The 11649-nt window shown below is 37.0% G+C and overlaps 1 protein-coding gene across 1 annotated transcript in view; it reads right to left on the reverse strand.

Annotated features, from left to right (window-relative positions):
- Nucleotides 1-266: 266 nt before the first annotated feature.
- The window catches only part of LOC113631244 (desmocollin-1-like), a 23417-nt gene continuing 12034 nt past the window's right edge, over nt 267-11649 (reverse strand). The window contains 8 exon segments of the mRNA XM_027127536.1: nt 267-842; nt 1940-2194; nt 2914-3057; nt 6673-6755; nt 8191-8328; nt 8979-9053; nt 9056-9275; nt 10542-10747. Coding sequence (XP_026983337.1) covers nt 645-842; nt 1940-2194; nt 2914-3057; nt 6673-6755; nt 8191-8328; nt 8979-9053; nt 9056-9275; nt 10542-10747 — 1319 coding nt within the window. The 3' untranslated portion in view covers nt 267-644.

An 11649-nucleotide genomic window follows, 5' to 3' on the forward strand; every position in this document is an offset into this window, starting at 1 on the left:
TGCTGTGAGCTTGTTCTGGTCCATGTCTTTCCAACAATTCTAGAACCTGTAGGAACCTGATGATGCATCCACATGGACAGAGATCTCAGGATCGAGCTGGGAGCACCTCCGGAGGGTGAAAAATATAGTGGGAGATGAGCCTTATTCACCAGTTGGAGACTGTATCAAAGAATGTTTAAAAAATCCTTCAGCACAGCGCCATGCAGATAGAGGAAACAATTCTCTTGCACCAAAGACAATACTTCTAAAAGCATAATTGTCCCCAAGACGGTGAAGAAAATATTTAATTTTCATCTAAAATAAAAATGTACTTTTCACTAGCTCCCCATATACTCTTCCAGAGCATACCAAGTAACATAAGTTTTCAAATAGAAGGTGCAAGACAGCACATAGTACAGTCCTAGAAAGGGCAATATGTAAATGCATATAAATGGAAATTAACAAATGAAACATTTATTTCTGGAGAACATGGAAGTTATCTCAGACAAGGAGAATTAGAGGAAGCTTCGTATTTATAGTATCCTTATCTATATGACTAGAAGTTTACCTCCAATAAACAAACAGTTTAGCAGATGCTGCTGTCATTTTACATTCAATAAACTCCTACATATGCATCGTAGATGTTACTCTATTAAAAGGCACACTTATTTCTTGACACGTGTCTTTGCTAGGGTCTTAAATTTGGGTTCCAGATGATCTAGAAACTCAAACCCCTCTTCTTCCTGCAGATCCCTGTAGCAGCCAACGGAGCCAGCCACAGACTCTTTTCCTTCATAGTTATAGGAGTGAACGTAGTCTTCAGAATGTTTATGCTCCTTGTCTTTTCCTCACAGATACACCTTCTGTTTTGAAAAAGCACATTTTATTATTTTTAAAAAAACACCTAAACATATTAGCATAAAAATAATGTCTTTGATTTACCTTTTACTGTTTAATTTTTAATCAGAGTGTGTCCTCTAATGGATTCCTACATATAAAAAATGCACGTGGGGGCTTCCCTGGTGGTGCAGTGGTTGAGAGTTCGCCTGCCGATGCAGGGGACACGGGTTCGTGCCCCGGTCCGGGAAGATCCCACATGCCGCGGAGCGGCTGGGCCGTGAGCCATGGCCGCTGAGCCTGCACGTCCGGAGCCTGTGCTCCGCAACGGGAGAGGCAAAAACAAAAAGAGGGCCGCGCCCCGCCCCAAAAAAAAAAAAAAAAAAAGCACATGATTGGTCTGTATTATATTCATTATTAAAACATAGCAAATATATAAATGCTCCTACTGAAGACATTGACGAAAACAAAAGCTCCACATACATCACACAACTAGTTTACAATTTCCCATTTAAACATGAGATTGTATAAGTGAAATGTATCTCTGCAACTTTTTCACATATTTGGGGGAAACCAAAATAAGCTATGATTCTTATGTTTATACACTATTATATATCTATAATAATATAATACATTAACTGGCTAATATTAGTCTATGTTGATTGATCTGAGCATAAAACAAGGAGCTAAAACCCCTCATAAAAGTTTAACAATCTATCTGGTTGATGGCGATAGGATTTCATAACCACATGGAGGATTCAACATACTAAAAATATTTATAATTTGTGATCTGCACAGTACTCCATAACAAATATTTCACTCTAGGTGATTTTCCTGGCAACTTTTAGGGAGGAAGCTATCAGTCTTTTTCCACGTCCTAAAGTATAAAATGCCTACATATGCCACTCCTAGATCAAGTTTTGTAAACCTTATTTTAAAAATTGAACTTTACAAGATCGTTTTTCTCTTTGGGTTTGGACCTATCATCCATCTATCTCTATGATAATTCAACAGGAAAAGGTGATAAGCTCCAGATGTATGAGGAGGAAACCTTTGGGGAAATCCTGATTTATAAGTAGTGTTTACTTTCATGTAATATGAACTTGAAGACACTGGCACTTACTTCGTCAAGCCGAGGCTGGGTGAAGCTGTGTCATTCGTTGTATGTGTATCTGCTGGTGTTCGTCACTCCTTGTCCTACACCCTTGACAGATTCCAAGGTCTGATGTCTGCCTCCTTTGATGGGGTCCAGAGTGTAGCAGCCTTTGACCATCTCAAAACTTTGATGTGTTCTGACTCCCTGGCCACCAAGTGTGCTAACAGACATTCTTGTGTCACAGATGTTGGATTTCTGTGTGGGGAGTCTAATATTTGCTTCCTAAAAGGAATAAATCAAATTGAAACTAACAATTTTCTTTCATTTATTTCCCACCATGGGCAAATCACTTACCTGCTGTGCCTCTCTGTTCCCCATGCATGAAATCAGGATAATAATAGTACCCGTATCATAGGTGTTATAGGTTAAATTGTATCCCTTCCCCCCAACAAAATTCATATGTTGAAGTCCTAACCCTCAGTGCCTAGAATGTGGTCTTATTTGAAGATAGGGTCGTTATAGATGTAACTTGTTAAATTAAGATAAGGTCATACTCTTAAGGTGGGTCCCTAATCCAAAAGGGAAAAGTTGGACACAGACACACACACATACAGAATGCCATATGAAGACTTGATTTATGCTGTCACAGGCCAAGGAACTATCAGAAGCTAGGAGAGAGGACTGGAACAGAATCCTAGCACTTTCAGAGGGAGATGGTTCTGTGAATACCTTGATCTCTTAATTTCTAGCCTTCAGAACTGAGACAATAAGTTTCAATTGTTTAAGTTACTCAGTTTGTGGTACTTTGTTATTGCAGCCCTAGGAAACTAATACAATAGAATTATGAAGTTTAAGTGAATTAATACATGCAGGGCACTTGGAGCTCTGCTTGGCATAATAAGTGCTCAGTAAGCATTAGCTGTTATTATTATTACTATTTTACATAATAATCAACTGTTGTCATTGAACCACCATACAAACCAAAGTGAAATCTGATTTACCATCACTTCTCCGGGTGCTTCAGTATTTGATACAATTAAGTTTTGCTTGGCTACATCTTCTGGAAAACATTTCTTTACTGTACTCTTAGCAGTAACACAGATATATGTAAACAAAATACCTAAAAAATAAAAATATATAAGTAAAATAGCATTTTTTCATGCTAGTATATATTAAATCATTTGAATCATTTGATTTATTTTAAAGTATCTTCAGAGAACTTTTAAAAATCTGTTCCTAAATTGAGATCTCTTTGGGTCATAAAATTTTAAACAGAATATTAACAAATGTATTAGCATACAGACCAGCTCTGTCTTAGTGAGGTTATGTTATTAGGCTAAATAAGATACAAATCAATAAAAAGGAAGAAAGATGAAGTGAACATAGTTTATTAATAGCTCTCTTCCCAGGTTCAGAATTAAATGCTTTCCTTATTTCCTCACACTGAAATAGTAACTTCATTTGATTGGAATTTAAGCTAGTATTATTTGTATTTAAAATCCACACAGAACAACTCAAAGATCTTAGAATCACAAAACAAAGAACATTAGTCATAAATCAAACAGGAAAGGCAATTATGTAAAATCAGTGTCTGGCTTTGAAAGTGTACATCAAGTGCTAAGAGGAATATCCAGTTTAACCTGAAACACAAATCAATGAACACAGACAAAGTAAAGACTATGGGAAAAGTTTGTAAATGCAAATAGGCTGTATGTAGTCAAATAGATTGTTAAAAATAGAAAGAAGGGGGGAAGGAAGGGAAAAGGAGCAAACACAGGAAAGAAGAGAGAGAGGAAGAGAGGGAAGGAGGAAGGAAGGGGAGAAGCCTGGGTAATGATTTCCATCACTTTTGCATCTCCAAAAACCAGTTTGCAGAATGCAAAATCTTAGCATTCTTTGCATCCTTTTCCTCAGTGGCTCACCATATGACCATTTCCCCCACGTTGGAGCCTTATTAAGATGTATGCTAAATCACTTCATTAATATACATTAATAACGTTGAGCATAAACATCTAAGTAAATTTTGAAGCTACTCTTTTCACTAACTCTTTTTGTGCATTCACTACATGAAAGTGACTGGTTGAGAGACTAAGTAGTTACTGATAATAGTTGTTACTGATATAAGTAGTTACTGATAATAGTTGAAGATTGTGAAAAGGTAATTGAGTGTGTATGTTTGTCTACTTCTAAACCTTATTTTAAATTAAGCACATAAGCAAATACCAAGTATAGGTGAGTAAGGAATGTCATAATCTTGGAGCTAGAAAGTACATCTTGGGTTAACTAAAATCTAAACTTACTTGTCAACAATAGGGACTCTGAAATGCCAGAGTTCCCCATTATTTAAGTTTCCAGGAACTGGAAGTTCACTGTTATGAATCAGCCCACTCCATGTACAGAACTCTTTAATTAACCACTAGAAAGTTTTCAGGTTCTTTCTTATCAAGCTATAATATACCTCCTAATCATTTCCAATTTTTTCATGGGTTATTTTGGACTATACACAAAATGTTTACCTCTTCCACATGACAATCCTGAAATATTTATTTTAAGAAAATTCTTCTTACAGCCAAATATATCAAAGCATTTGTAAACTTTTGAACTCAAGTTTCTATAATACATGAAAACTAATTGTTCCAGGTGCCTATTATGCACCTGAACTTGCAAAGCTCTTGGTAGTGGAATTCACAACCTGGACCTGGAGATTCACAGGGCTCTCAAACAACAGAGGAATGACAAATATCAGTACGTACATGAAGCAAACATGCCAAGATCTCGGCCAGATGCTTGGTAGAAAAGATATTTAGCAATGATAAGGGTCCTTGTATGAAAATGAGTTCAGAGTCTAGCTAGAGGAAAAGAATGTACACGAGAAACAATGAGAGCACCCTTTTATAGAGAAGACACATCACCTGTGATAATTACGATACTACTCCCAGGGAAGGAGGGCGTAAAAGGTGTTCATAGAAGAACTGAACAGGGACTTCCCTGGTGGTGCAGTGGTTAAGAGTCCGCCTGCCAGTGCAGGGGACATGGATTCGAGCCCTGGTCTGGGAGGATCCCATATGCGGCGGAGCAGCTAAGCCCGTGTGCCACAAGTACTGAGCCTGCATGCCACAACTACTGAAGCCCACACACCTAGAGCCCGTGCTCTGCAACAAAAGAAGCCACCGCGATGAGAAGCTCGTGCACCACAGCAAAGAGTAGCTCCCACTCATTGCCAACTAGAGAACGCCTGCGTGAAGACTGAACAAAGACTAGTGAGAGCTACCACAGAAGATGTCACTGCCATTCATTTGAAGAAGCAAAGGGACCTGAATTTCAAACAGGAGGGGCAGTCTAATTCTAGGTGGAAGGTGTATAAAACGGTGCTTTCTAGAGTGAAAGCAGGGAAACCAGCCTTACTGACAAAAAAATTGACACAAAAAATACAAGGAAATAAACTGGATTCTAAGAAAGCTGGAATACCTAGATCATCATCATAAAATATTTATGAGTATCAAGACTAAACATTCATTTGGAAATATAAGTACTTACTTATATATTTTGCCTTTGGAAGCATATATTAAATGGATTAAAGTTCAAATAAACAAAATCCTTTATGACACCATACGGTCTTCCATTAACATTTATAGCACCCTTATCTTTACTTCTTGAGCACATCCAGGTTATCCATGGGCCTGGGACATAGACTCACAAAGTTTAGATTTGACATTTCATTTCTTTGTGCTATGATCACTGTATTTAAAGACATTCTTTTGTCACCAAAAGACCAAGTTAATTTCTTATATCTCTGTTTTCCATATTTTCCTTCTCTCCAAAACGTACTTCATTTTCTATCACCAAGCTTCTGCATTTCCGTGAAGTTTCCTCCCTTTATCCTTTAATCTGGGTGGGCAACTCTTTAACTGATTTCCACTTCTCATGATATGCATACATTCTTTGATGGGGAAAATTTTCATACCAGGGAATCTGTTATGAGAACATAATAATCCCTCAACTGATATTGTGTGAAAATTTGACCTTGTCTTATGAATCCTAATTTTCATGGCCTAGTACTTGGAACTTAAAAGACAATCAACATTTGTGGAATAAGTGAGTAAATATAAATCCTTGTTTGACATCATAATTGTGTTCCTGAACCATTCAGATTTCACTTTTGCTTATACAGAAGCAGCAAATCACCAGGATTATAAAGGAGTGGCAATGTTAACTATATTTCTCAGTTAATGTTTCCCCCTTTCTTTAGTAGATTTTTTTTCCTACTTATACTGAAAGAATTACATTAAAAGATTGTGTGAGAGTTATCAAGAGGAAAGGAAGATCATATGCACATGATTAAGTAATAATATTCAAATTGAGGTTTTCTTTCAGGTTTTGAAACCTAAAAATTTTTGGCTTACGGGCATAGTTCTTTCAAACTGCTTGGTCATCTCACTAATTATGATGTGCAACAGACCATTTGCATCCCAGGGTAACAGGAATAGACCAAGGCTGAGAGAGGAAGTAAGGAAAAAACCTGAATGGGACACATGTAGATGAACTGGCTTGCCCTTCCTCTATAAATCATAAGCAGCAGTATCTTCATTAGCTTAACCTTTGTCTCTCATCAGAGAATCTATTTTTTTCATAGATGTGACTTTTAGTGTAAAGCTATAGAAAAAAGTATGGGTATAATACATGAGAAAACATCTGTCTTTATCTTATTATCAAAATATCAAGGGGCAAAATGAATAAACATGAAACATTTCATGACTTACTTTCAACTTTTGTTTATTTCCGTGAGATTTGATATGTGTTTGTTCATACACTCGCCCATTCCTTCTAAAGAAATTCAGTGATTCTATAGAAAAAGACCACAACATTGCCGTTCCAACTTGTTTGTTTTGAACATCTAGTGTATAAAAATATGCTAACCATAAAAATAATGGAAACCACCTTGGATTAAGCAGATAGTCAAAAACATAGGCTCTGTCATAAAAGCCCAAGTTCATTCACCTTTATCATCAATGGAAATTTACCCCAAATGAGTGAGTGTGTAATTGGTGTGGTGGAACGCCATATTGTAACTTCTATTTATATTTTTTATCATCTTCTTTTAATATCTATTTTTATGATATATACATTAGCATAGTAGTATATGTATATAAATAAACACACTAGTAAATATATGGGAGTGGTTATGGACTGGTCTCAGCCTATCAATAACCAAGGTTGTGGCTGAACTGGCCCTTATGGTTCCTCTTATGATTGCAAGATGCCCTAAGTAATAATGATCAGGAAACATTGAAAAAAAAAAAAAGTTTATTGCTTACAAGTCCTGGAAATTACATGGCACACTTGGGGCCACAGAGCAATTGTAAATTTGTGGGGAATGGAGGGGGTGGGGCAAGGGAGTGACACCTGGGATTCTTCTTTTATTGAGGTGGAGGCTGGGGCCTTGTGTTTCACAGGCTCACTCTTAATTTAAAACACAAGAGCAGGAATTTAAAGCACAGGGAGAGATAAAACCAGCAGCCCAAATGGTGAGTTACTGAAATCAACCAAGATCTCTAAAACAAAGGAGCCTGGGGAGATGGGGTAGGGGTCAGCCTGGCTCTTGATCTAGTTCTGTGGTTAGCAATGTCAATCAAAGCTTAAGTCAGGCACTTGCATTACAAAAAGAGAAGCCAACTGACAGGGCTTACACTGCAAAGGTTCATATTCAAAAATGATTTACTGCTTGGAGGATATATTCAAAAGAGTTTTGAGATCTCTACATTAGGACATTTGAAGGACATTTCTTCACAAAACAGGTTCTAGAATTAATCTTGGAGAATGATTGCAAACCTCAGCAAAAGACGTTAAAAATCATTGTTTGACCATTTATTTAGGAAATAGGATAAATGTTTTATTCCCCAGTAAGAGAGACTCAGAACAAATCTATCTGAATTCAACTGTTGAAGGTGGGCTGAATCCCTCCAGCAAGTTCAAATCAGAATAATCTAAATCCGTACTCCTGAGAAAAATAGGGATCCTTGATGATGCCACTATGTCCATGGAAGAAGTCAAATAATATGGACCTCGAAACTGGGACTTGGCCCATTCACCACCTCCTAGTTTTGCATTAGTGATGCACTGGGACCTAAACTGGGTGTTTTCCAAGCAATTAATCAATCATAATGCAAACATTTTTTGCATTAAATTTTGATCTGGAAACAAACAAATTTAAATTTAGCCCCAAGATTTCCTAAAATATGTCCTATATTTATATTTTATTTCTAGAAAATTGCACTCACCTGCATCCATTGCAATCACGGAAACATTGTATTGGTTGTCTTTTACAAATGTTGATTTTCTATCTAGAACTTTTACAGTTTTCAAGTCACCAGTGTATTCATTAATTTCAAACCAGTTATCTTCATCTCTGTTTTTTTCTTTTTTACATCTTTATTGGGGTATAATTGCTTTACAATGGTGTGTTAGTTTCTGCTTTATAACAAAGTGAATCAGTTATACATATACGTATGTTCCCATATCTCTTCCCTCTTGCATCTTCCTCCCTCCCACCCTCCCTATCCCACCTCTCCAGGTGGTCACAAAGCACCGAGCTGATATCCCTGTGCTATGCGGCTGCTTCCCACTAGCTATCTACCTTACGTTTGGTAGTGTATATATGTCCATGCCTCTCTCTCGCTTTGTCACAGCTCACCCTTCCCCTCCCCGTATCCTCAAGTCCATTCTCTAGTAGGTCTGTGTCTTTATTCCTGTCTTACCCCTAGGTTCTTCCTGACATTTTTCTTAAATTCCATATATATGTGTTAGCATACGGTATTTGTCTTTCTCTTTCTGACTTACTTCATTCTGTATGACAGACTCTAGGTCTATCCACCTCATTACAAATAGCACAATTTCATTTCTTTTTATGGCTTGCCTTCTTATACATAGTTTTTAGAAATCAAATGTAAATGCTCAAACCAAAGAGTGGACATAATCTCAAAATCTGTCATCCTAATAATACATAGAATGTTCCCAAATTTGAAATCAATTATCATCACAATTAAAAAGAAGGAAATTTTGAAAATACATTACCTTAAGCCCTCAGCAGTGCTGCTGTCCGGATCCACTGCTTCGTATCCAAGGAGTGTTGTGCCCACGGGAGGCCATCTTTACTCTTATTAACTTTTACTGGTGGTTGGCATTCGGGGCCCTCACCATGGTCTTTAACTTTAACAGTGACAGTTGTAATGCACATAGTAGGAGTTTGTGGGTTTGCTGCTTTAGGGAATTGTGCTTCGTTAAGTACACCAATTTGCAAAACCATTTGGCGATGTACTTCATAGTTCAATGACTGTTCGATAAACATACCAAAATGAGTCTCTGTCTATATATATATACATATATATAGAAGACATAACTATGATTCCAAGTTTTAGCATGAAAGGGAAAATCATTTTTATGTATAAAATGTTACCAAAAGATGTTGCTAATGTATTAACGACGAATAATTAGCTTCCTATAGTGACAAACACTATCAAATGCAAAATTGTTGATTTTTAAGATTCAACAAATTTTTCTTCTCACTTTCCTTTGGAAAGGTCCTGCTTTCATTTTTTTTTTTTATTACAAGTTTAAATACTAATAGAAATACAGAATAAGTGTTTAAATAAATTCAAATGGACTATTTCTCATTATTTTATTATTATCAAATGGGATAACAGTGATAACTAAATTAGCAAAAGTCCCTCTAAGCTAAGTATATAAAATAATTAGATAGACTGTAACCAAGCAGGACCCTATGGGGCCTTCCCAGGGCAGACTTCTCCCCCATATACTCTGCTTTAGCTCCTTTCTGTAGTACCTAGATAATAGTACCTGATGCACACTTCCTGAGTTGTTTTAAAGATGTGAAAAGCCCCCACCAAATGGAAGATGTTAACTACTTGATGACCATGAGCTCATAGCCCACAGGCCTAAGGACTGATAATGTTAACCCCTATGACACCACCCTGTTAGCTCACCATCAACCAATCAGAGAATTGTGCAGGAGCTGATCACATACTCTGGGATGCCCCTCCCTCACCTTGCCTTTACAAATGGTTTGCTAAAATCCTTAGGGGAGTTTGGAGGTTCTGAGCACAAGCCACCTGTTCTCCTTGTATTGGCACCTTTTCAATAAAGCTGTACTTTCCTTCACTACAACCTGGTGTCAGTAGATTGGCTTTACTGCCAGCGGGCGAGCGGGCCTGAGCTTGGTTCGGTGATAAGACTACTAGGACATGAGATTTGGCTATAATGGAGCAGTTACTCTGAGTATCTGAGTCAAAAGATATAATCATATTATCTAGCAGCACCTTTTCAAAGTATATTATATACAGATTTGTTAGTTCATGAACTGAGTAACTAGAAAGAATCCCAAAACAATAAATGACTAGAGACTAAAATCTATCAAAATAACAAAAAAAGAAAGAAAGAAATCTAGGAAAAAGTCCAAAAATATTTTTAAAAGAAATTTAAAAAGAGAAAGGAAAAATAAGCAATATTATAATTAAAGGACAGTTTCTAAAAATTTTATAAGGAACGCAAAATTTATGCATATCACTTCTAAGAAAATACGTACTCTAACTTCTTTGGGAGTTCATGATCAGTTTACACATAGTTTAGTGACTGAGAAATTAATTAAGCAATTCATTACTTCTCTATCTAGTAAACATGTAGTTGTGGTGATGATGTCTGGATGTACGGAGAAATGCTTTGAATTGTCTGGAATTTGCTGTAAGATTTTATATTTCAGACAAGTATGTAGAGTATCAGGTTCATCGAGGTCTATGGCAGTCACTTTTCCCACTGAAGTTCCTGTTAAATAAATCCAATACTGTCAACAACTTAAAATAGCGATATAATTGAATTACAAACAAAAATAAAATCAAGGCATTGCTGTGGCATATTCTCCCAAAAAACCTGATTTTACTGATTTTACAGATAGGTGGAGAAGTATCTAAATGCTCTCCCACAACTCCAAGTTCCCCTAACCTGGAAACTTCAATTAGGTGGCTACTGTGGATAACATAATTTGTGTTCTGCATATGTGAGAACATCCATCCCACCGATGGTAACAGAGGTTCTCAAATTCTTCCTCTCAATCCAGTTCATGGGCCATTTTTTGATGGGGCCTTCTCTGTATATCTTGTTTCTTTAATACCCTACTTGATAGTGTTAAAGGAAAAGCACAGCTTTGCATATGATAACAAAGGTTTTATGCTTTTATATTTTAATAAATGTGCTGAATTGTTAATACATATAAGACAAACATTATGCAACGGTCTGAATATCATTTGGACAAGCTTTATGGCTCAGAAATCAGATTATTGACAATGTTACTTTGGCAAACCATTTACTGTGGGAAAATAATATTAAATATGCACACAAAATAATATTAAATATGCACATAGAAACTAAGAACATATCTTGCGATGTTTGAGAATGAACTAGACTTGCTATGCCCTTTGGTTTGATGAGGCCACAATCTTGGCTGGTGAGAGCATCAAACCAGTTTAAAATTTTTTCAATTTGTTTGGGAAATAAGCTAAATAAAGAAATGCAGGGCTTCCCTGGTGGCGCAGTGGTCGAGAGTCCGCCTGCTGATGCAGGGGATGCGGGTTCGTGCCCCGGTCCAGGAAGATCCTACATGACGCGGAGCGGCTGGGCCCATGAGCCATGGCCGCTGAGCCTGCACGTCCGGAGCCTGTGCTCCGCAG

This window comes from Aethalodelphis obliquidens, unplaced genomic scaffold (assembly GCF_003676395.1).
Source record: "Aethalodelphis obliquidens isolate GAN/ISIS:26980383/991018 unplaced genomic scaffold, ASM367639v1 scaffold32, whole genome shotgun sequence".
In the NCBI taxonomy this organism is placed as follows: domain Eukaryota; kingdom Metazoa; phylum Chordata; class Mammalia; order Artiodactyla; family Delphinidae; genus Aethalodelphis; species Aethalodelphis obliquidens.